General features: G+C 40.0%; 1 protein-coding gene across 6 annotated transcripts in view; it reads right to left on the reverse strand.

Moving 5' to 3' along the window:
- APP (amyloid beta precursor protein) overlaps positions 1-27,157 on the reverse strand; it is a 281,113-nt gene that overhangs the window by 159,443 nt on the left and 94,513 nt on the right. For all 6 annotated transcript variants that reach the window (XM_064380074.1, XM_064380073.1, XM_064380072.1 and 3 more), the window contains exons 4-5: positions 6,573-6,685; positions 3,761-3,954 (exon numbers count right to left, since the gene is read on the reverse strand). In XM_064380074.1, the coding sequence (XP_064236144.1) occupies positions 3,761-3,954; positions 6,573-6,685 (307 nt within the window). The remainder of the gene's footprint in view (positions 1-3,760; positions 3,955-6,572; positions 6,686-27,157) is intronic.

The raw sequence follows: 27,157 nt of genomic DNA on the forward strand, positions 1-27,157 counted from the left end.
ACTACCAAACAACAAAATACTGTCAATCAAATATTGTTTCAGGAAAATGGTAGTTTGTTTGTCTTTCTTCAAGAATTATCATGTAGCATCCCCTGAAGATGTTTCAAGTCAGGTATGTTAAACTCCTATTCTGATTCTTACATTTCAAGTGTCAAAAGGAGGGTTGGTTCCTGGAACAAGGGGGCTGCCATTTGGCAGGAGCCCAGCTTGTGTGTGGATCAGTGATGCGATACCTCTCTGGCTTTCCACATGAGGAAGAAGCCCTGCCTGCCTGCAGGGCTACAAAGAAAGAAGTTAAAACATCAAATGATGCAAGCGACCTGACATCCTAATCATACTGAATCCAAACCAATTTTTAAAAATTTTAAAAACATGAATAGTTAAAAATAATAAAAGTCTGGTGGCTCAACCTTAAAAATATTACTAGGTTATATAAACCATGTCTTAATGGAAAATAAAGAGTGTTAAGAAATTTCAAGTCATCCAGGAATTTCGCTGTCCAAATACAGTAGTCACTAGCCACATGTAACTATAAAACACAGTATGTGACTAGTTTGAATTGAGATGTGCTGTTAAATTTTAAAAAAGTGTTAGATTTTAAAGACTCCTTATGAAACAAACAAACAAAAAGAATGTGAACAATCTTATTAATTTTTTCACACTGTACACGTTATTTCAGATACATTGGATTAAATAAAATGTTGTTAAAATTAAATCCACCTGTTTCTTTTTACTATTTTTAAATTGTCTACTAGAAAATGAAAAAGTAGGTGGCTCACATTACATTTGTATTGAACAGCTCTTTGCTAAAAGATGGGAGGATCTATAACAGGGGTTATAGAAAAAAACGGCAAAATAATTTCATAGTGAAGAAAGTTTATGAATTTGTGTTGGTCCACATTCAAAGTCATCCTGGGCGGCAGGCTGGACAAGCTTGCTATAACATCCAATTATGGATCACGAAGTCTTTAACAAAAGCTATGGAAAAAAATTAAAAATATACAATTCACTTTGTCTAATATTTTCGAGGACCTATGTGCATGACATACCAGACACATAAACCATAGTTTGGATTCTAACAGATAAAAGGAGATATGATTACAATTAATTGGAAGATAAGTTATGGTCTTATAAGAACACAAAGGTAAAGCAAGGGCAGTATAGCAGAGCAAGGCCCCTGTAAAGACTTGTAAAGGATGCATCTTTTCAGGTGAACATCTAATAATATACAGGATTTTGACAGGCCAGAAGATGTGGCACTTTAGAGTTGACAATATTATCATACGTTATTTGACGAAAAGGAAAAATATTTCAAAACGGGGTATGACAAATATCTTTATCATACCTCATTTGAAAAATATTTCAGATGGGGCAGAATGGTGGGAACAAAAGCCTAGAGAAAGAAAAGGTCAACAGTTTTATGAGACAGAGTCACATACATGCATAAGGCTGAAAATGCAGGCTGAAGCCATGTCAGAGACTTCTGAATGCCCTGTGAGAGAATCTGGACTTCTCTACAAGTAGAATAAATCATCAAATATTTCCTACCAACTGTCAACAGGATTAAAACCACGTAGTAGAAAGATTACTAAGGCATGGGAAAGAATTATCTGGAAAGAGAGTGGATGAAGCCAGGATGGTGGTGGTGGGTGGGGTGGGGGAGTGGGGTGTTGGAGCCAGATAAAGGAGAGGAGATGATTAAGAGTCCAGACAGAGGCCAGACACAGTGGCTCACGCCTGTAATCCCAGCACCCTGGGAGGCCGAGGCAGGCAGATCATGAGGTCAGGAGAATCCTGTGTAACACAGTGAAATCCTGTCTCTACTAAATATACAAAACTTAGCCCAGCATGGTGGCACGTGCCTGTAGTCCCAGCTACTCAGGAAGCTGAAGCTGGAGAATGAACCTAGGAGGCAGAGGTTGCAGTGAACTGACATCGCACCACTGCACTTCAGCCTGGGTGACAGAGCGAGACTCCATCTCAAAAAGAGTTCAGGCAGAACATAATCATAAAAGGGAAGACAGGAAACAAAGGGATAGAAGAAGGTACAAGAGATGCTGAGGCAGAAGAGAAAATTCATCAATTTATTCAACAAACACATACTGGGCACCTATCAAATGTCAGGTACCATGCTGCAGAAATGCACAATGGATGACTGTGGAGGGGTCATCTGCAGAGCATGAGAGAGAGAGTTACGCTGGGGACCAAGGAAAATGAAGTTGGCCTGGATCAACTGCTATGGAGAAGATGATAGGTCATCAGACAGAGATAATTAGGTGCATCTAGTAACATTAAGATCCCAGCTGATGTTACAGCATGAATAAGAAATGGAATTAACTGGTAAGGTTACATGACTTGATACTTTAGAAATCCCAGAAGCAACTAAAGGAAGAAACTCATTTTTCCTAGCTATGGAGAATTGACAAAAATATGTTTAGAAAATGTGAAGGGTATCAGCCAAGTCAAGGATGTTCAATGGAATGGGTAAGAATGATTATCCATTGATTCCATCCTGATTAGAAAGGCTGACAGGAAAAAAAGAGGATGATGTTAGTAAAAGTCTGAACTGGGGAGGTGATTATAAGGGAAGATCATGATCAGAGGGGAGTATCAAAACTAGAAACCTTATGGGTACATTATTTCTAAGGAATGTCAGAGTCTAAAGCATGGCTGTGTTCAGGTACTGAAATGGGATATAAATGAAGGTAACCAATAAGGGGCTGGCTGGCATTTCAACTTGGAGAGTGATATCATCACTGAAGACAGTAAGAGGTAGAGTAACCATATGACCCAGTTCGCCTGGATCCTTCAGTTTATGATTGTGGTCCCAGTGTTCTATCTGATATAGATAATAAACTCTGTGGGGGCCCTAGTAGCAGATTACACCAGAAATTAAAAGAAAAAAAACAAGCATCCTGTAGTTTGGTGATTATAAACTTACAACTCCTATTGAATCTTCTGTTTGGAAATCTGTAGCTCTAGGGAATATCTGAGAGAATACTGAAGGAAAAAAAGAAGTGATAGAATCATCACCTTTTAGAGGGTGAGACAGCATGGAATCAATGCGTAAGCCAGATGGCCTATCCAACCCAAAGATTCTCATCTTATAATTTTATGATTTGAATATAGACATTTGCCTTCAATAAGAATGAGAATCAGGTAAGAAGTTATGGGATTAAGAAACTAAGAAAAAGAAGCAAAAACAGGTGGCTTTACAATCATGAAATCAAAGGTGATTAAAAAAATAAAATTAACGAGCATTTATAAATGCCTTTGACGTCCACTATGAAGGAAAAGAAGATGATAAAAAGCCACAAAGAAAAACCTTTACACATCCACACACAAAACCCCCAAAATCTCAAACCACACCTTTCTTAACAAAAATTCACCTTGAACTAATGACTGACAATTCCAGACAGCATTTAAAAAATATTTTAAAATTAATAACCAAAACAGAATGCCATTATTATTTCAGCCCCCTGTTGGAACTACCAGTAACTTGCGATAGTTATCAGTGGGATTTTTATCCTACGTTTAATATTAAATAGTTAAAATTAACTCTGTGATGGGTGATTGATATTATTAATTAAACAGGATGCCATAAAAAGTCATAGTTCAGATTTTTTCCATAATGGCAGACTTTGATGGGAGTAGACAGAGATCCTTTTAGTGATAAACAGAAAGATTAATTTACAGAAGAATACAAATACTCTATGCAAGACGCCTCAGCATCTCAGACTGAATACAAAGGCCACCTTACCTCCCATCTGCGTAGTCTGTGTCCGCTCCGCCCCACCAGACATCCGAGTCATCCTCCTCGGCATCAGCGGAATCCACATTGTCACTTTCCTCAGCCAGCGGGCAACACACAAACTCCACCCCTCGGAACTTGTCTATTCCGCAGGGCAGCAACATGCCGTAGTCATGCAGGTTGGTACTCTTTTCACTGCACGTCTACAAAGTGTAAGGATAAAACAGTGAATGGTAGAGTAGATGTGTTTTGTTCTAAGAAAACTCCACGTAAAATAATCAACTTATTATTAGGAACCAGTTTCACAAAGGAAAAGATGATTTGCTTTTTGAGTGAATTTACAACAGGATTTTTTTTTTTTTTTTTTTTTTGAAATGGAGTCTCACTCTTGTTGCCCAGGCTGGAGTGCAGTGATGCCATCTCAGCTCACCAAAACCTCCGCCTCCCAGGTTCAAGCAATTCTCTTGCTTCAGCCTCCCAAGTAGCTGGGATTAGAGGCGTGCACCACCACACCTAGCTAATTTTTGTATTTTTAGTAGAGATGGGGTTTCACCATGTTGGTCAGGCTGGTCTCAAACTCCTGACCTGGTGATCCACTCACTTCAGCCTCCCAAACTGCTGGGATTACAGGTGTGAGCTACTGCACCTGGCCAATTTTTTTTTTTAGCATGGGTTACACTTTGGTACTCTTTTTATTCTTAAATTTATTATTTCTTTAAGAAGACGATGATGTTATATATTAGAGGTTTATGTGAACAAATGGAATGGAAACTAATTGGGAAATAGGATGTAGAAGGCTCCAGTGGTGAACAGATACCAGAGAATTAATGCTTTCTAGCTTGATTCATGTATCCAGAAATTGTGGCCATTCCAGGTAGATTCCCAACTCACTCCTACCTCCCTTACAGATGGAAGTTTACCCCACATGGACCAGCCTTATCCTAGAAATTCTGACTCTCTTGGTTCACTTTCAGGGTAAAAAACCTGGGAAAAGAAGCAATTATCCCCTGCAGCCACTATGAATTGGAACTTACAGTCATTAGAAATTTCTCCTTGAACGTCTTTTTGCTTTGCTGGGATTTGCTAAATTTGCACAAATCTAAATTAGCATAAAGCTCTGAGAGCATCTACTAGTGATAAAGGAAGGATTAATAATTCAATACATAAAGGTAAACAATGAAAATATTACAGACTGTAGTTTGACCTTGCAGGAGTCATTTTTGTTTTTTTTGTTTTTTTTCGAGACGGAGTTTTGCTCTTGTTACCCAGGCTGGAGTGCAATGGCGCGATCTTGGCTCACTGCAACCTCCGCCTCCTAGGTTCAGGCAATTCTCCTGCCTCAGCCTCCTGAGTAGCTGGGATTACAGGCATGCGCCACCATGCCCAGCTAATTTTTTGTATTTTTTTTTAGTAGAGACGGGGTTTCACCATGTTGACCAGGATGGTCTCGATCTCTTGACCTCGTGATCCACCCGCCTCGGCCTCCCAAAGTGCTGGGATTACAGGCGTGAGCCACCGCGCCCGGCCCCTTTTGTTTCTTAAAGACAAAGGAATTTTCTTTTGAAAACACAGAAGAAATAAAAAATGAGGTTATCAAATAGATAGCTGGACTTCAAATTATTTGGTTTGTTTTCTTTTTTTCCTCCTCTAAAACACATTTTTATACAAAGAAAATTCTATTCTACAGTGGATCCAAATATATTATTTAATAAGAGGCAAAAAATGCTAACTCTTCAGTGGTATTTTTTGCCTCACAGCTATAACCCTACGATACAATGGTAAAGATGAGCTAGATGAGACTTCTCAGCCCCAGCACTACTGATATTTTGGACTGGATAATTCTTGGGGGTGGGGGGCAGTTAGCCTGTTCACTGTAAAATGTTTAGCAGAATCTTTGGCCTATGGACACTATCACATGCCAGTAACACCACTGCTTCAAGTTGTGATAACCAAAAATGTCTCCAGACAGGTTCCTGGGAGGGACAGGGGCTCAAAACTGACCCCCAGTAAAGCACTACTGAGCTAGATAAAGGAGCCTAATTCTAGTAGACTCCTCTTACCACAAAGAAACTATATAAATTTATTAGGAAAACATACAAAAGGACCCCTGTGAAGATGGTCATACCACACAGTGACCTTTTCATGCTAAGTATCTCATGTCTTTCACTGGCTTAGCCAAAAGCAGAGGTTAAGCAAGTGCTCGGTCAGACTTACCCTGTGGAAAAATGAAGGTGGGAGGCATGGCCTGATGAATATAAAATCGGACAGTGTAGCTTAGAAACTGAATTCTAACTGGAGCTTTCAGGCTGGTACAAACAAGCTACTTCACTGTTCTACCACTCTATTCACTAACAGATAGCAGGGGAAAGGGTTAAATTATTTAAAAAATTGTATATGACAAAAGAAAACAGGTGAATAAAAATAATTTGAAGGGTAAACTTGAAAGTTATAACTATTAAAGATTATATTTGCAAGTTATAAAGCATGGCACAGACAACTTATATTTTTAAGTTGCAAAACACGGCACAGACACATAATGAATCTAGTCCACTGGCCCTATTTTTGACTTTTTAAAAATTCACGGATGGGGAGGCTGTGCCTGTGTGGGAATGGGGTACACGGGAACTCTACTTTCTGTTCGATTTTGCCGTGAACCTAAAATCACTCTGAAACCTAAAATCTGGGTTATAGAGAGTACCGTTGGGTTTTCTTAAATAACTTGTTAACATAGCTGTTGCCTCAAAATACCCTCTAAAATGCCATCAGGTATGTCCCCAGGAACTCTTCACTTTGTAGTAAGAAAGAATTTATGGGCTGGTACCTCTTTGGCGACAGTGTGCCAGTGAAGATGAGTTTCGCAAACATCCATCCTCTCTTGGTGTAAGAATTTGCACTTGTCAGGAACCAGAAGGGCATCGCTTACAAACTCACCAACTGAAAGAAAGGAAAACCACTTCCTGTCATTCCGTCTGAATCAGTGTTCTTACCATAAAGAAGGCATCAAGGAAAGACAGACTTCAGACAGGTTATACAGCCTTTCAACGCCTAAGCAACCCAATCAAGACACTAGTACCTTTTAGAATGTTGTATCTGGCCTCCTTAAGCAACTCAGTTTCTTGCCACAACAAGTTTAATGGTTAAAATAGTTCCTACATGCTGCAAGTGAAATTGTCTCTTAATTAATCCAAATTTCTTGCTTCAGGATTAATCCTAAGAAAGCTGCTTAACTAGAGAACCAATTACTATTCTTTTACAACAGGGGGGTAAAATACAAATATTGACATTGTCTAGGTGAGCATTTGAGCAGAATCAATATAAATCCCTGACTACTTTTCCTTCTTGGACATTTTAATCTGCTTGTAAATAACAGAAATTTCAGCATTTTTCTACTTCCTGAGCAAGAAACCCAAAAGTGTATTTTATATACATGTTTACATAATACTCACAAGAAAGAGAGAGTTTAATTCAATTTAATTGTGAAAACTGATCCTCAGATCATTTTTGTGTGTGAGATGGAGTCTTGCTCTGTTGCCCATGCTGGAGTGCAGTCGCGCAATCTCAGCTCACTGCAACCTCCGCCTCCCAGGTTCAAGCAATTCTCCTGCCTCAGCCTTCTGAGTAGCTGGGATTATAGGTGCACACCACCATGCCTGGCTAATTCTTTTTTTTTTTGTATTTTTAGTAGAGATGGGGTTTCACCATGTTGTTCAGGCTGGTCTTGAACTCCTGACCTCATGATCTGCCTGCCTCGGCCTCCCAAAGTGCTGGGATTATAGGCATGAGCCACCACACTTGGCCGACTTTTGTATCTTTAAAGAAAATGTATGTCATGCAAATTATTTCTAGGCATTTCTGATACTGAAGATAGAAAGATATTACATAAAGTCCTACATGAACTCAGTCTAATGAAGGTAAAACATGGATAATTACATTAGATGTAAGCTGTAAACTTAATTTTTGTTTTGTTCACTGCAATATTCCCAGCTTTTAGCACAGATTCTAGCACATAGTAGGCAATACAATACCTGTTGATGAATGAACAAGTTAAATTCTATAATAGAGATGAGGAAAGTACCTCATCTTGGGTGCCATGGGAAGCCCTCAAAGAAAAAATAACATTAGAGATGAGTCTGAATAGTGAGAAGCATATGCCACGTGGGAAATGAACTGAACTTCCACGATATAAGGACAGAATCTGTCTTGCTTGCCATTACACCCCCACAATCCCTGGCCTAGTTCTGGCAAACAAGAATAACTCTATTATAGAATCCCAATGGATGGATGGATGGATGGAAAGCAAAAGACCCTTCAAAATAAGGGAGCCTCCTATGCAAAGAAAGAGTAAAGCAGCAAGGCATATCTGCAGCCCATCATGGCTGGAGCACAGTGTAAGTGGCAAACGGAGTCCCGAAGTAAGTAACACTGGGGAAGCAGGCTGAACTCCAATGTTAAAGAGCCTTAGGTTTTGGATGCCATTTTGGAAGCAACACAGGCCAAAAGTTTGTTTTTTCAGATAAACTCTGTAATTAAGTGAAGGACAGACCAGTATAGTGAAACCATGAAAGCAGGGAGAAACCACCAAGTAGGCCACCGCAGTCCTTCAGGTAAGACATGTAAGAACAGACAAAACCCACAACTCCCATGAAGCAGGAATACAGATTGTCCGCACACCAGCAAAGACAAGAATGTCTTTCTTTCTTTCATAGCATGCTCCAGGACATTTTCTGAAATGCAATACAGAGGGATTAAAAGCCCTAAGAAGGGGAAGGAAGCAATGTTTCATTCTGATAAAGGTGTTTAAACTTTAGTCTGTTTCTAGCTCAAACATGTAAGATATATCATGATATTGAAGTACTTATTTCATTAAGTAATATTTAGATAAAAATCTAGGCAAATCATAGGGGAGAATAAGCATCGTATCTTGTCATTCCTTAAATCTTTAAAATGATTGGTGACGTCCATAGCAGTAGTGTGTGTTGCAGGGAATGCAAAAATTATGAGACATGGTACCCCAAAGGCTGCAGGTGTCACCTCGTGGGGAAGAAACCAGTAAGTCCTGAGCACCCACCCCATGGTACTGACTAACGCTACAACTACATCTCAGCTCCACAGGGTCACATTATGGGTTTTTTATAAACCTCACTTTCAGCTGGGCGCAGTGGCTCATGCCTGTAATCCCAGCACTTTGAGAGGCTGAGACAGGTGGAACACGAGGTCAGGAGCTCAAGACCAGCCTGGCCAAGATGATGAAAACTCATGTCTACTAAAAATATGAAAAATAGCCAGGGTTGGTGGCGGGTGCCTGTAATCCCAGCTACTCGGGAGGCTGAGGCAGAGAACTGCTTGAACCCAGGAGGCGGAGGTTGCAGTGAGCCAAGATTTTGCCACTGCACTCCAGCCTGGGTGACACAGTGACACTCTGTCTTAAAAAAAAAAAATCACCTCACTTCCTAGGGGAGGAATCTCCAGAATCTCTGATCTAAGGCCACCTACCTCAGGAGATTATAACCTAGCCCCAGAGATAAGCAATAAAATATAAATTATAAGGAAAGAAAAAACATAATAATGCAAATGATGTCACATTTCTCTTTATATAGAATTACGTAAAACAAAACAAAAACAACAATACAAGAAGAGTTGGAGAATGGAGAGTAAAGGTAATCCCGGCCAAAACAAATACACCATTCCCAGTGGATTTCTCAGGGTTTCTGAGGTCAGAGAACAAACGCTACCTGCTTGGAAGAATACCTGATATCTGAGGCATCCCAATTTTCTTTTCTTTTTTTGAAACAGTCTCACTCTGTTGCTCAGGCTGGAGTGCAGTGGCACAATCTCGGCTTGCTGCACTCTCCATCTCCTAAGTTCAAGAGATTCTCCTGTCTTAGCCTCCTGAGTAGCTGGGATTACAGGTATATACCACCACACCCAGCTAATTTTTATGATTTTTAGTAGAGACAGGGTTTTGCCATGTTGTCCAGGCTAGTCTCGAACTCCTGACCTCAGGTGATCCACCTGCCTCGGCCTCCCAAAGTGCTGGGATTACAGGTATAAGCCACTGCACCCGGGCGGCATCCCAATTTTCTAGGTTGCAGGAGGCCAGAAGCAACCTATGGCTGAAGATGCCCACCTCATCTGTCAGCTCTACTCAGCCATATAGGCAAATGTCCAAAATAAGAAGTAATGCTTTTCTATTTTACAAGTAATTGGAAATATTCAATGCCTGTCACAGACAAATAGGTCAAAGAGTTTAAAAAAATGAATGCTGGCCCAAAGCTACTAAATCAGTTTGTGAGAAGAGCCAGGGCAGGGATCAGATACACTTGACCTTGGCTTGCAAGAGTTCTTGGGTCATAAACCAGACAGTAAGTGCCAAACAATGAAACCAAATCATCTTGTTTTATCTGCCCTTAGCCAATCTACTGAAGACTAGATTATAATGCAAAGCTAAGTCACTGAAACATATTTACTTCAGTAAAATATTCACCAAAAAGACATGTATTGCATTAATCATTTTGTTTGTTTTGAGACAAGGTCGGTCTCTGTCACCCTGGCTGGAGTGTAATGCTTGGATCAATGGCTCACTGCAGCCTCCACCTCCTGGGCTCAAGTGATCCTCCCATCTCAGCCTACCGAGGAGCTGAGACTACAGGCATGCACCATCACACCCAGCAGATTATTTTATTTTTTGTAGAGATAGGGTCTGGATATGTTGCCCAGGCTGGTCTCGAACTCCTAGGCTAAAGCGATCTGCCTGCCTCAGCCTCCCAAAGTGCTGCGATTACAGACATGAGCCACCATGACCAGCCAGTTTGAATATTTTTAATGAGGAGTTGGTAAAAAGTTTTTCTCAAAAGCCTGAATTAATTAACAATTGCCTTGGATATTAGGAGCTCATTAGCTAAGGATATTACTCTTACTTTCATCTGGCAGAAAATCTACCCGAGAACCATATTCTTGAACTCGTGTTTAGGATAGGAGTTGGCAAACTACTACTTGTGGCCCAAGTCTGCCCCTTGCACCTGTATTTCTCCATTAGTCTGACTGTAACATTCATTATGTTTATAAATGGCTACCCAACTTCCTAACTTGGAAAACTTTTTATCTGATACTGCCAAGATGGCCTTAGTTTCTTATATTGCACACAGCTAAGAAATCTGTGTCCCTTAAAATGAAAATGGTTTTTTAAAGGATTAAAACTGGTTACTTAATAAGCTCTCAGGACTAATGGCAAAATAGAAGTCTCATTGTATTCTAACATTAAAATAAAATTTAGCAGTGGACAGCATCGCTTACATTACTTTTAACATTTGATGAAACATGTTAGAATGTTATACATCAGAAATTGTAAGCGTTAAACCACAAAAATCTGTTTTAAAAATTTTTAATAAGAATTAAGAGTGCTAAAAGTATAATGAAGCCTTTCTCCCCAACTGGCTCAGCATGGTTTGTATGTTCTCTTTTAATTAAGAAATACTGTATTTAAAAATCTTTGCTAGGACAGCAGGTAGATGGAAACTGTATTTTCTACTCAAAATTGCTGTGAACTTATACTGCCTTGCTTTTAAAAACAAAGTTTATTCATTTAAAAAAGTCTATGATAGTATATACCTGGAGTTTCTGTCCACAGCCACGCATATGTTATTTTAAAAAACCCTTCTGTTTACTTGCTTTATCTTTCAGGTTAAAAAAAAAAGGTCATAACAGAATTCTAGTGTAAGAGCCCAAAGATCAAAACAAATTAAATATTATAATGGGAAATCACGTTTGTGTTTACGGCAAACCTTAGGAAATTTGGCACCATTTCTTTCAAGTGGATAAATTCATCGATATACGCTATGCATATTTATTGATAAACATACAACCTGGTTTCCTGCTTAAACAATTCACAATTTATATTCAAAACATATGTCATACAACACACACACACCCAACTGAAAGGGAGTTTTCAAAGCTAATGGACAAAATCTGGGTCTGGCTTCTTGGCTATGAAGTCTTGGCAAGGTGAACAAGGATGGCAAATTCAATAGGGACTCTGCAGGCCTCAATCTGCTAGCTCTTTGGTGGTCTTTGAGAGGACTGTCTAGCTCAAATTACCTCATTTTGCAGATGGGAGGAAAAGAGCCCAGGTCAAGTGACTTGCCCACAGAGCCAACTGGCAATAGAACTAGACTGAAAATCCAGGTCTCCGATTCTCCATCCAAAAGTGGTAACTCAATTCACTCATTTAAACTCTGTTCAGAATGGTTCATTTGGCTCATTTCCTTTGGCTTTTACAAAAACAGTTTCACTTTTAGACTGTGAAGTACTTTAACATTATAATCTACAATGTGGTCAATTTGATGATAAAACTAGACTTAAATTAGCTATCAAGCCATATAGAACTGCTGGGAATGCATTCAGTCACAGAGAATAGACCACATGTCAAACCATGGCTTAAACACACGGTAGGATTATGCACCTCACATAAGAAGTGACACTGAAGCTAGGGCCACTGCAGATACTCCATGAAGCCATCAGGGACCAGCTATTCCTATCTTTCTGTACTGCCATCCTTAGCACACTGGCTTTGTCCCTGTGTTTTGTGGTCACAAATGGTCACAGAAATTCAAGACATTGTGTCCAAGTTCCAGGCAGAAGGCAGGAGAAACAAGACAAAGGTTGAAAGTTTTCGGGTTTTTTTCCCCCCTCTAAAAAGCTTTGCTGTATTACCTGGGAGGGACATACTCCTCAGCCAATCCCACTGATGCCATATGTGCCATTACTATGATCTGACCACACACACCTGAAAGAAATTCTGTGAAAGTATTTTCAGCGGAGCACATGGTCACCCTGAACAAAAAAATCTGGAATTCTTTTAGAAAGGAAAAAAATGGGAATGAATATCAAACAGGCGAGTAGCAGAGGCTCCCGCACTATGTAATTTAGATTATATTTTTTGATTTCTTTATGGTGCCTTTTCAAAAGACAGATAGGATTCCAGGAAGAAGACGGCATTTAGAGTAAAAAGTACTACAACTATAGTAACTCCCCAGTCCACAACACTGGGAGAAATGAGAAGGGAATGGTGTCTCAAAACTGACACTGCTGCCAGGATGAAGGCACACGTGGGTGTCGTCCCAGCTACTTGGGAGGCTGTGGTAGGACAGTCACTTGAGCCCAGGGCCATCCTGAGTAACAGAGAGAGACCCAATCTCTAAAAATAAATGTTTAAAATAAAGACTTAAAAAAAACAAAACAAAACTGAGACTGCTAAAGTTTAGAGAGTCAGAGTGGGATTGAGGAGTTTTTTTTTTTTTTTTGAGACAGAGTCTTGCTCTGTCGCCAGGCTGGAGTGCAGTGGCGCAATCTCGGTTCACTGCAACCTCTGCCTCTGGGGGTTCAAGCAATTCTTCCGCCTCAGCCTTCCAAGTAGCTGGGACCATAGGCGCATGTCACCACGCCTGGCTAATTTTTTTGTATTTTTAGTAGAGACGGAGTTTCATCATGTTGGCCAGGATGGTCTTGATCTCTTGATCTCATGATCCACCCGCCTTGTCCTCCCAAAGTGCTGGGATTACAGGCATGAGCCACCGCGCCTGGCCGGATTAAGTAGATCAATGTAAAAGAGTCTAGAGCCATACATAGGTTGTTCAAGGCACAGACTATTTGACTATCAGATTAAAAGACAATATTTCTATGAATTCCTGGGGACTAAAATGATGTTGGCCAGAATCATGGGAATGAAAGGCCAAAAATGCCTGTGGTCTTTGGATTTCTGCCTAAGATGTGCCCTCTCTTCCTCATCTCTCAAGAGGTAAAGATGATTCAAGAAAGTGGGGAAAGTGTTTTGGCAATGGAATTATTGAAAACTGCCAGAGCCTGGTTTTCCTTGTGCTATGGGCCCAGATCTGCCTCGTGAAGATAAAACATCAGTAGTGTCAGTAACCCTGAACCATGTGCCTACCGCTACCCTCAATACTTAACGTGCATCTTCTCTCACCGTCCTCAGAACCACACCAAGTCAGCTACAATGATCTCACTTTATAAGAGAAGGTGAGACTAAGAGGTTACGTAACAGCCCAGGTCACATATAAAGTAAATGGCAGAACTGGGAGAATTAAATCAATTAATATCCCTAAAGCAACCCAACTCAGTGCCCAAAACAGAGGTGCTCAATCAATTACATTAATATTATCCTTCTCCCCAGTATCTCATCAACCACCATAGTTTCTCAGACGAACAATAATCATAGTAATCAAAACAGCAACGGCTTCTCTTCATCATTTACTAATAAACTATCTCGCACCTACTGAAGACAACGGGGTTAGTTGTAGCCTCACAGAGATGACATGGTACTGGTTTCCATGTGAGTACTGCTCACACGGAATGAGTGAATACACGACTGCAATCTACACAGTGGGGTGGAGAAGCAGAGAATCAGAGCGATCAACTCTTTCAAATTCTGCACTGAGTGCTGGTCCTGGCTGAGTGGCTGTTTCCTGAATCCTCTCTGGCAGCCATAGTCCTTTATCCACTAATTCTTCACTACATACTTAAAATTTTGTTTTAGTGCTAAGAATACAGCAGTGAACAAAACCAATAAAATGATACATGATCCTAGGGGAAAACGATTAAAAAAAAACAGATAAAACACAGTGTCTGCTGGATGGTAATAAATGTTACATAGATAAAGCAGAGAAAGGGGATGGGTTTTTTTTTTTTTTACCCCTCCCCTCCCCGCCCCCAGGGGTGAAATTTTAAATAGGGTAGTCAGGGAACGCCTACTTGAAAATATGACATTTCAGTGAAAACTTGAGGAAGTGAGGGAACAAAGTATTCAAAATCAGAGGGAAGAATATTCTAGACAGAGGAAGAAACATCTATTACGCAAAGGTCCTGAGGCAGATGCATGCCTGGTGAGCTCACAGAAGAGCAAGGAGATCAGTGCTGTCATGGAGGAATGATGTGGAGGAGATCACTGAGCAAGTGAGTGAGTGAGAGGCAGGACAGTGGCAGCCGACTGTACGGGGCAGTAGACACCATCTAACTCTGGCCAGTACTCAGAGTAATGCTGGAAGGCTCTGGGATGGTTTTCTAAGCTAATTATTCTTGCCCTAGGGGTCAAGACTAGAAGTGAGAAGACCAGGAAAGAGGTTCTGGCATTCATCCAGGTGGGAGATGACAATGACTTGGATCAGAATGAGAGCAGTAGCAACGGTGAGTAGTTCTCAGATTCTGGATGTCATCTGAAGGTCAGATCTAAAGAACCAGATAGAAAGGAGTCAAGGATTTAGTTTGTTTCTATTCCAACAGCTAGAAAACGCTTTATACTGAAGATGACGAAAAGTCTGGACAAGAATTCCCTAATTTTTCTGCGTAGATGTGTAGACAAGTAAAACTTTCCAGAATTATGTACTTACTAACTTATATACACTAGATATGTGTATATGAAAATAACTGCAGAGAAATGTTTTCTTAGTGATTTTTTATTTTACCATTTGAGACTCTTACTCCACAATTTTTTTTTCTTGAATGTGCTCATATACTGATCTTTTGTAACTTTCACGTTAAGAAATAGGCTGGGAAAATTTTCCTGGGAGGCATCTGTACTCAAGAGATGGGACGATTACTTCACAGAAGCAGGCAAAACAGTTCTCAACAAACTTGCCATGTGCTAAAACTGTCATGGCTTTAGTTTCAGAGTGTGGGCAGTTACTGGGTTCTCAAAGAGGACAGGAAGGTGAATTACACATCCCTTTAAAAAGTGGCTGTTGTCGTCACCAGCATTTCACTGTAACTATTACCGGATAATAGTGAGAACTGACAGATGGGATTCTTCAGATGAGAACTATTTGCCAGCTGGCAGAAACTAAATTGATCAAGATAAGCAAAAAGGCAAAAGAAGTGAAAACTAAAAGTTTTACCTAAATCCCCTCTCCAACTTTTTCAAGTGAATGGGTCCAGCCTCACATATCATATACATACAAAGATGGCAGAGTGAGCATAAGACAGAATAGTGTTTAACCCAGGCTCTGAATAACACTGGCAACTTTCACTTAACTCAAACAAAGGGTCTCAATCCTGTGTGGCCCATGTTCCATGGAAGGAGATGAGGGCTCAGCTATTCCTTACAGATAAGGAATGACTTTCTGGGTTGGTCACTCCTGGATTTCTTTGCTGTTGTTTTGTTTTGGGTTTTTTGTTTGTTTGTTTTTTGAATCAGTCTCATTCTATAGCCCAGGCTGGAGTGTACTGGTGTGATCTTGGTTCACTGCAACCTCCACCTCCCAAGTTCAAACAATTCTCCTGTCTCAGCCTCCTTAGTAGCTGGGGCTGCAGGCATGAGACACCATGCCCAGCTAATTTTTGTATTTTTAGTAGAGACGGGGTTTCACCATGTTGGCCAGGATGGTCTTGAACTTCTGACCCCAAATGATTTGCCCGCCTCAGCCTCCCAAAGTGCTGGGAATACAGGCACCAGCCACCGTGCCCGGCCCACTCTGGGATTTCTTAACTCAGAACTCGGATTCAGGTGCGCCTGACACACAGGATCATTGTCATACAATATGTTCAAGTCAAGTGATCCTTGTCAGAGGCGTCTACCTATCTGATTCCACATCAACATTCTAGCCTTCAAAAAAAGTCCATTAAATTATCGTAGTTGAAAAGAACTAGAGTTTATCTGTGGTATTTATTAATAACTAGACAGGGTTTGGTTTGAAATTTTTTGAGAAAAAAATTATAAGTAATGTGGCATTTAAATTCTTTTTTAAAAATTCAGGAATTTCAAAACTATCACATATTTATAAAAAAAATTCTTTGGTTTCCAAATTTAACCTTGTCTTAGGAATGTAAACTAACTGGTAAGAGATTTCACTTTCCTTTACAAATGAGATATCTTGAGCCTGATGAGGTTTGCACAAAGCTAATGTGCATTAGCACAAAGCTAATGACAGAGGCAGGCTCAACTCTGAAACCCGCCTCTCATTGCAATGTTCAGGACCCCAAGAAGTGTCACAATACTAATTCTGAATGACAGCTTCCTCACTAACCAACCCAAGGTAAGTTGTACATGCTTTTTCTGTTGCCTCTTTCTGACTGCATTATTAGTCATATTCTCGATCTGATCAGTAACAGGACTTCTTGTTACAAGTATTTAGTAATTCCAACATCTGTTAAAAGATGGAAAGGTAAGAGTAATAGTTGCTAAAGCTTTCCAGATCAGGGGTTCTCAAACTCAAACCATGCTTCAAAACCACCTGGGACCTTGATCAGTCTGCAGATCCATCTCTCTAGTTCCACAGCCTAGATCTGATTATGTGTTCTGGGGCGCATCCAAAAACAGGCCTCCCCAGAGTGGTTCTGATTCAGGTGGCTCATGGATCACACTTTGAGAAATGATATTTGGAGCAGGGCTTCTCAAGCTTTAACGCGCCTATGAATCACCTGGGGGCCTTGTTAAGATGCAGGTTTTGACTGGACAAGTCTAGGGTGGGACTGATTCTGCTTTTCTAGCGAGCTCCCAAGTGATGAGATTCAGCTGTTCCTTCAGGCAGTGAGGGTCTACTAAAGATAACCCATTATAACCAATCTCATTAAGGTTTTTAAATTTTTTACGTTACAGGTTATTGCTTTGTAAGACACTCTTTACTTGCCCACTTTTAATTTAATTATACAGTTCAGTGGTGTTAAATAGATTCATATGGTCATACAACCATCACTACCTTCCATCTATCTCCTCAACTGTTTTCATTTTGCAAAACTAAAACCCTGCACCCCGTTCAACAACTCCCCATTCCCCGGCCTCCAGTACCTGGAAACCACCGTTCTGTTTTCCATCTTGTTGAATTTGACTCTTCACATTCAAAAAGGTACCGCATATAAGTAGAGTCAAATATTTGTCTTTTTGTGACTTGCTTGGTTTATGCTTTTAAAAAATAAAAATTTTCGGCTGGGTGCGGTGGCTCACGCCTGTAATCCCAGCACTTTGGGAGGCCGAGGCGGGCGGATCACGAGGTCAAGAGATCGAGACCATCCTGGTCAACATGGTGAAACCCCGTCTCTACTAAAAATACAAAAAATTAGCTGGGCATGGTGGCGCGTGCCTGTAATCCCAGCTACTCAGGAGGCTGAGGCAGGAGAATTGCCTGAACCCGGGAGGCAGAGGTTGCGGTGAGCCGAGATCGCGCCATTGCACTCCAACCTGGGTAACAAGAGCGAAACTCCGTCTCAAAAAAAAAAATAATAATAATAATAAAATAAAAAAAATAAATAAAAATTTTCATGCTTCTCTTCCATAAACCTGTGTCTCATCCCGTAGAGTTGTCACTTTTGGCACCATCTTAAGGACTGAGTACCTTTTCACACAGCCCTAAGAGCCAAGCTGCTCCTGGTTCACCTTTTGTTTAATGATAAAAGTTGCAAAATATGATAGAAAGAGTCCTAGATTTGAAAACAACACAATGACTCAAGCAGATCAAGTGATTTCCAAATATTAAAAGGTGATCATATAAATGCCTCCTGGCCAGAGAGGTGCACATAGGATGAGGGACTAGAATAAAAATTCATACTTAACATAATTTGATAATTTTAAGAGATGACCTCTGCTACTGCTGAGTATTACTGAATTCCACTCTATGCAGGGCTATGAAGGGTACAAAAGAACCGACACATAGTTCTGCACCAAAAGAGCTTAGAGCAGCTTTGTCCCACAGAAATATAATAGAGGCCACATATGCAATTTAAAATGTAGCCACATTAACATAAAAAAGTAAAAAGAAACAGGTAAAATTAATTTTATTAATATACTTATTTAACTCAGTACATCCTAGATTTTATCATTTCAACACGCAATCAATGTAAATAATTATCCCTAAGACACTCTACATTCTTTTTTTCTACCAGACAAACTCTTTAATATCCGATGTATATTTTATGCTCACAGCGTAGTCTGGACTAGCCAGGTTTCAAATATTCAACGGCCATGGGTGGCTAGTGGCCACCACTGGGCAAGACAGACTTAGCATCAGATTTTAGAGACCAAGAATATATTTTAAGCAGTGGTGACTTGAATGCGGACAGGTTGGGGTTATGGGAGAAAATCTCAAGCTAAAGATACAGGCCTAGGCAGAGAAACCATAATAAGCTTGAATACACTGAGACTGCAGTACACTGTTTTCTGCTCTATGCTATCCTAATACACACAATTTTAGTCAATGGGAGGCATACCGCTAGGATTCTGTGACCCTCATTAAGCCTGCTGACCAGCAAACTGCTCATCTTCCTCCTTTCTCTTGTTGCAGTTCTCATATTATAAACTGTATTTATAGATGTATGATTAATTCTAATACAGGAATTAATTTAAGGTTTCCTTTAGACTTCGACCTACTTTAGCTCAGTCCTCTGTATCCTGAGAGATGAGCTGAAAAGCAGACACAGTAGAGATAATTCTAAATTCTCTATTATGTTTCTTCAAAATACAGGTATTCTCACTGGTTGCTTTCTCACACTTTCCTTTCTTTCTGCCTTATTTAAAAAAACAAAAAAACAAAACCCTCAAAGCCTGAGAGATTTTAAAAATGCAATTAATTAAGGTTCCATACAGGACTTTTTAAAAACCACATAACTGCTGACAAAATACCAATCAGGCTGATGTACAATGAGGCAAAAGAACCACCAGTCATTACCAAAACCTTAAATCATATGGGAAGGTAAAAATATACAGCATGCTATTTTCACATACCATACTCAGAAAGGCATGTGTGAGGGAGGCTATAATCAAGACAGGAAGAGGCGTTTTCACAGATAACTTCTTAGCGGAGTTGTGGACTGTCACTCTCATGCCCCTCATTTGTTCTTTCCAACTTATTATCATCTGGCCTTGCTCCAACTATCTGCAATCTGCAACTCTTCTTTCAAGGTCAACAGCAACAAATGCCACTGGTCTCTTCTCAGCCCTCAAGTTCTCTGACTACTCTGCCACATCACTTTCTTCTTCTTCTTCTTTTCTTTCTTTTTATTTTTTTTAAAGAGACAGGGATACCCTCTGTCATCCAGGCTGGAGTACAGTGGTGTGATAAATAGCTCACTTCAGCCTCCTGGGCTCAGGCAACTTCCTATCTCAGCCTCCCAAGTATCTGGGACTGCTGGTGCACGACAACATGCCTGGATATTTTTTTTTTAATTATTTTTTGTAGAGACAGGGGTCTTGCTACATTGCCCAAGCTGATCTCAAACTCCTGGCTTCAAGCAACTCTCCTAACTTCAGCCTCCCAAGTTGCTGGAATTACAAGCATGGACCACTGAACTCGGCCCACTTTCTTCTTTAAATTCAATCTTCTCCTCCAGTTTCCACCAATCCAGACAGCGCTTGTTCTCTGTTTTCTATCCAAAGCTAATCATTCTTTCCCTCTCACTGGCTCCTCTTTCAGTAATTCTGATTTGAAAGTGAGACTCTGCCCTCACTCTTTGCTTTCTCACTCAGACATATCATCCGTGCCTAAGGGTCAACAGCCTCCTTCACCCTTTCAATTCTGACCTTTCCCTTGGCATTCCCAGTCACTTGCTGCATGCTTCCACTTGCAGGGAATTAATTACTTTTAGCAAATGCACTAAAAGCAAGTGCCCAACTGACTATCAAATACCAGAAGTGTACCCAAAGGACACTTCAATTCCTCACTGGGTCAATTCCCTCACTGGGTACCCAGTTCCTCACTGGGTCAAAGTCTTTCCTGTGTGGAAGCGAGAGAAAGGAACAGAACTAACACTCAACATTGTGACGAGCCCAAAACATGTCTCCTGATGAACACATTTTATTTGGTTGTAGAACCCAGGCTTCCGCTTTCTCAACAGATACTTATCACTGATGAATGTCCGTGAATCAGAAAACCATAGGACTATGCCTCTACTCCACTCAAACTCCCCATACTCCCAAAGCTGGACCTCATGGACCTCAGATCATGTAATACTCAGACACGGCGCTCCAGTAAACCACTTTCTGGCCAGAAACTCGTCCTTCCCATACGTCCTCTCCCTTTCATCCACTACAGCTGTCCATCACGATACTCAGGTCCTGGATGCTACAGCACTCTCTGTGGTTATCAGGGGAGGCTTCACTGCCTTCATTTCATTTCCCTGCCAGCCCGGTCTAGGACCCTCAGCACACACTCATCACCGCATATATCACTAGCCACCACCCACATTGCTCTTCGATGCCCAGGTTCATTTGGCCCAGCCTATTTCTCTCCTAAGTGTAAGACTCAATAAATACACGACCACCCCACTGTGCTCCTCAAGAGCTTATTAACTGCCTCTTTTAGATTCTCCTGGGTATAGTCCAGACTTAAAATGTCTCACTTTGGGAGACAATGTAATTTAACCATTGGAGGAACAAATGTTGCGCTATATATTTCAGGTGTTTTCCAACTCAAAACCTCCAAGAAAAAAACAAACGTGTATCTTAATAGATGCAGAACTATTTAGGTCAAAAAGGACACAAAGCATGAGAAAGAAAAAAAGATGTCATTGAATTTAACAAAAGAGTGACTAATATTGTTAACAGTAACAAGAGTCAAGCATGAAGTGATTAGGATACAGTACTTGAACTTGGCACCACCTTTTACCGGGCATTACAAGATTGCTATGGGCTTTCAAAGCTCCGTTCGAGTAGAGGAAAAACGATTTGAATTCTGTCACTGTACCGGCAACACTACCTAGGCATGAAGAAGACAATATCTAATAGAATAACAAATGACGTATACGTGATTCATCAAACTCTTCAATAAAAATATATTTTAGAAATTATCAACATCCCCTTTCAATCATGTTTCAAAAATAACACAATCTTTTCAACACAAATAGACCCCCAGATAAATTAGAATCTCTCTGTTGCCATGCCTCTGTGGACCTAGAAATTGCCACTTAGGTTTGTAAACAAGGCTTGGTTTCATTACTGTAAATCAATTTGGCAGGACTTATCACTCCACAGAGAGCTGAAAAATTGAATTTCTGGACTTCTAAGGAAGAGGGTTTAACTACATTAAAGCTTCCAAAAGGAAGATCACTAACTCTTCTTTAGCAGAAAACGTCCCTGGAGAATTCTGATCTATTTCTTGATGTAGTGGCGACTGGATGTTATCAGTGGTAACTGAGGTATCTGTCTACACCTGCTGATGCTCACAAGTAAAAACTAAGAAGTACTGTGAATCTCTGTGATAACGGAGCATAAACCTACCACTGAAGTCTTTATTGCTAATAAGTAATGGATTTTAAGGAAAAAGAGATACTCAAATCTATCTACAACCAACCAAACAAACACCTAGAAAAATCTAAGGTTAAAGAACATGTAAAATTTGAGACTTTTGATCTAAGCCTTCCTTAATAACATGTTTAAAAACTATTACCAAAGTGACAAGATCCCATCTCAGACAGCAGAATGAGAACAGGCTATTCTTCAACTTAGTCGTCTTTTATCTTTACAACTTCAATCATAGATGTAAATGGAAATTTCTGCTCCCTTTGCTACTTTTCTGCTTGACTGAATTTTATAATGAAAACGTCTGTTCCTTCCAGAGCACAAGTATCATTCAAATTGTACACACCAGGCAAAGAGTGAATGCATTTGTTTAGATGCAAAAATCATTTAAATATGCGTCATTATAGGCTGGCTGCAGCACATTTGTGGATACAGCAGTTTAAAATTCTCTTAAGCAATAAAGCAAGGCTACAAATGAAAGTGCATTCAGGCTTCAAACATCTTCAGACTATGTTTTCCTGTTTGCACACAGCAAGCCCCGCCTTCCTTTCCTGACCCTACTCAAACAGAAAGCACTGGAACCAAGCACTAGCCCATCCTAATACCCTAAACGTCTTCCAGGTCAACAATCCAAAGTCACATGAAAACTCCATCTTCAGTTTCTCTCTCCAGGGAGCAAATATTTTGAAGAGCAAGCATTCCAAGGAAGCAAAAACTCAGCCTTTAAATCAAATTAAGCTTAAAATAGTCTGAAGTAAGGCCTTGCCTCATACAGAAGGCACACAGAAAGTGTGTGAAGAAGAGATATCTCCCATTTTATATTTAACATTTAGAAATGAGAAAACTGTGTGTGATTAATGCTTATTGAGGTTATCCGTCATTTCAAATAATGAAGTTCCTGTCTTTCATTTAAAATTATAAAGAAGATTAAAATGTACATTAAAGAAAAATTATAGTTAGGATCTGAAGTGTTTTAACCCAGAATTGTGGTTTTTGAAGAAAATGCTGAGAAAAGATTCGATTTGGTAAGAAAATCTGGATACCAGAATCTTCTAAGAAAGGTGATTTACCATTTTTGCGCCAAAGGCAGAGAGTTTCTAACAACAATAAGGTTAACAGCCTGTAGGATCTTAATTCTCTAAGCTTAAGGTGACCCATTTAAAGACTTAAATAAGTGTGTACTCAAGGTCAGCCGCAAGGAAGAAAAAGGTCAGCTCCCCATCTTGGCCTAACCCCCTCCCCACTCATGCCAGTACGGGCAGTTCTAGAGATTCACTTCATTTTTGGTTTATGTTCAAACTGTCTGGATATTTCAGGACCTTTGCTTTTACGTTTCCTTAACAGGAAACCTATGATTATTTACATAAGTCCCTGAAAAATGTGTATTTTTAAAGCCATCTAGAGTAGGCCATCTTTGGGAGAAAACAGAGCTCTGATGGGTTAAAAAGCCAACTGGAGTGCCAAGAAGTACAAAAGACATCTTTGCTAACAATTCTCATGTGCAAAAGAACATTCATCAATTATAACGATAAATAATAGGCAATATGTGTGTTTTCCCATATCCTAAGCACTTGATAAAACCATATTGTCATTTTACACTCATTTTAGCAGCTTTTTAATTGGTATTCCTATATAGGACAGTTTTCTAGGTTTCCAGATGATTTCACTTTCTCTTCTTCCCAGTTACAAATTTTGGTACACTGTAAGCTCTCCTCACATTGTAAGATGATAATTACAGCAGTGAGACCACATCTGTGTTTTTTTTGGTTGTTGTTTTTTTTTTTTTGAGACAGAGTCTCACTCTGTCGCCAAGGCTGGAGTGCAGTGGTGCAATCTCAGCTCACTGCAACCTCCACCTCCTGGATTCAAGCGATTATTCTGCCTCAGCCTCCTGAGTAGCTGGGACTACAAGGTGTGTGCCACCACACCCAGCTAATTTTTATATTTTTAGTAGAGACAGGGTCTCACCATATTGGCTAGGCTGGTCTCAAATTCCTAACCTTGTGATACTGATCCGCCCACCTTGGCTTCCCAAAGTACTGGGATTACAGGCGTGAGCCACTGTGCCCGGCCCACATCTATGTTTTTTTAAAAAGATACTTTGCAAGAAATATATTTAAGTTGAAGTATCTGAAATACTTTCCAAAGTCAAACTTTGAGAGGATTATGCTTAATTATATATCCTCACATCTTTGAATTGTTAAAAATGAATACATAAATATTTCCTAAGGATTTATGCTTGATTTATTTGATTCTTACATACTCATCGTCATTAACTGGCAGAGAAAAAAGCAACAACAACAAAAATACGTGGTTGTGGTGACAGTGATAGTCCAGAACGGGGTTGATTTCTGCATCAATAGCAGGGTTTCTACAATAAGCTCATTCAAATTTAATTTGTTCTTTGCATTAAATCAAGGGTCTAGGAGAATTTAATAAAAGCCAAAAACACTCCTAACCTTTGCCCAAAACAAATTTTTATCCCAAATGGTACTCAACAATAAACCAACCGAGAAAAATGGAATAACAGACACACACCATGTTCAAGAGTTCTTTAACCTAAGAAGCCTGAATTTGCCATTTTTTGATAAGGAACAGGTGTACATCCTAGACGAAGTATCCCATTGAGTGTGAATTCTTGGAGGAGCATCCACAGAAAGAGGACCAGTAAATAGTATGTGTGAGGCCTGGCCTGGACATGATGGCTCAGGAATCATCAATGCAGGCCTCTCAAACACCACTGCACTGATGAGATCTCCTAGCAAGTATGTGCTGTGTGAGAAAATGGACAACCCCAGAGGACTCCTATTAAACACTGATACTTAGGATTTCTGAATTCTGATTCTAAATATTTTGCAATATTTAGAATGTCTGAATCCTAAATATTGCAAAAAGACAGTAGGGGGAGAGCTTGAAAGGAGTTCAAGGAACAGATGCCTGATAACAGCTGACTGTCGAGGGAGTTGGAGGTCATGAAGATCACACAGAACTTCTGACTAACGAAGAAGTATGGCTGTGAAGAGACAGAGCAAGGGTGGAAGTCAAAGGAACACACGGAGTTGAATGACTAGAGTGAGGGACCACAGCGTTCACTAGAAAGAAGAGGAAAAATATGAGAAGGCTAAATACTATTGATACATGAAATTAAATACGGAGTCAGCAGGCCCAGGGTCTTTATGAAGTCAAAGATCAGATACACTGAGGTTAAAGAACCTATTGAAGAGACTATGTGCATGGATGCCCAGGAATTTAGACTCAACTCAGAATTTCGAGAATTTAGAACAAAGGTGGGGGAAAAAAAAAAACTAAGCTCACATTATTTAAATAGCAAAACAGGGTAACTTCCTGACATACTGAACATGAGCCTATTCATATTAAATATGCTTGGAGAATATCATTAGTCCATGGCTTACAATCAATTCTAAGCTTTCAAGAAAGCAAGAGCTACAGGACCTATTCATAAAAATATGGCAACACTGGGAAACTATCTTCCCGGCTGAGAAAGACACCATCCAATAAATAAGGGGATCTTTAGTGGCATCCAAACCTTCAAAAAATAAATTTTAAAAATGTTATAACATATTCTCATAAAGTAGTTAACACTAAAAGAAACGATTTCGGGGAATTCAAGCTGGGTAATATTCTTGAAAATACAGGTACCTAATCAATAAATAAAGAGAATGTCTCCCAAATTATTTGTGACATAAAAATACTTAAAACTTTAGAAGGAGAGTACCTACATCTTTTAATATATCAAACACCTACTAAAACACTATATTCATGTAATCATTTAATAAAGGCATTAAAATATGGTGATGCCAGGCGTGGCGTCTCATGCCTGTAATCCCAGCACTTTGGGAGGCCAAGGTGGGTGGATCACGAGGTCAGGAGATTGATCCTGGCCAACATGGTGAAACCTCATCTCTAATAAAATAACAAAAAAATAATAATAATAAAAAGCTGGGTGTGGTGGTGCACGCCTGTAGTCCCAGCTACTTGGGACACTGAGGCAGGGGAATTGGTTAAACCTGGGAGGCGAAAGTTGCAGTAAGCCAAGATCACACCACTGCACTCCAGCCTGGGCAACAGAGCAAGACTCAGTCTCAAAAATATATATATACGTGATAACAGAAGTTCATGTTTAGCTTTCATAAATAGTATCCTAACCTTTAAGGTACAATATAAGAATCTGAAACTTCTAAAACCTATCATCACCGAATAATATTTAGAAGCATATTTCTATAAAAATAATTTTTTATTATTAGCCTTAAAAACTAAGGACAATAAAACTATTGTAAATGAATCTAATGGTATGTTTTATCTCTAAACTCAGATGCCTCCAATATACACCGACTTTTTACTAGACATGTCTAGGATAGGTTGAACCCTATTTCTGGAGTTGAACATTCTTTTTATCGAGATCCAAAGACACTTGGTTTCTTCTCATCTGAGATCCCTATGTTACTTCTTGGTTGTTACATAAAACCTGCTCACCAGGCGCAGTGGCTCACGCCTGTAATCCCAGCACTTTGGGAGGCCGAGACGGGTGGATCACGAGGTCAAGAGATCGAGACCATCCTGGTCAACATGGTGAAACCCTGTCTCTACTGAAAATACAAAAAATTAGCTGGGCATGGTGGCGCATGCCTGTAATCCCAGCTACTCGGGAGGCTGAGGCAGGAGAATTGCCTGAACCCAGGAGGCGGAGGTTGCGGTGAGCCGAGATCGTGCCATTGCACTCCAGCCTGGGTAACAAGAGCGAAACTCCATCTCAAAAAAAAAAAAAGACCTGCTCTTCCTCTGTTGATCAATAAGAAGTAAGTAAAGTAAATGACATTTGCCATAATCTCAGGAATTCTTTCAGGCATGTGAAATTGCTGCTCTATACCTTCTGTCTTTCTAATGTTTGGACTATTCCTTCTTTTCCCTTTCCTTTTCCAATATTCAGCTACATCCTCAATTCATTCATTAAATATATGTTATTTATTAAGTATGTACTATGTGCCAGACATGTTCAAGCTCTGGGAATATTTCAGTGAATTAACCAAAGTCCCTTGGCTGGGTGTGGTGGCTCACACCTGTAGTCCCAGCACTTTGGAAGGCCGAGGTCAGGAATCCAAGACCAGCCTGGCCAAGATGGTGAAACCTCGTCTCTACTAAAAACACAAAAAAAT

This window comes from Aotus nancymaae, unplaced genomic scaffold, assembly GCF_030222135.1.
Source record: "Aotus nancymaae isolate 86718 unplaced genomic scaffold, 86718_ANA_hifiasm-v0.15.2.pri h1tg000022l_1, whole genome shotgun sequence".
Classification (NCBI taxonomy): domain Eukaryota; kingdom Metazoa; phylum Chordata; class Mammalia; order Primates; family Aotidae; genus Aotus; species Aotus nancymaae.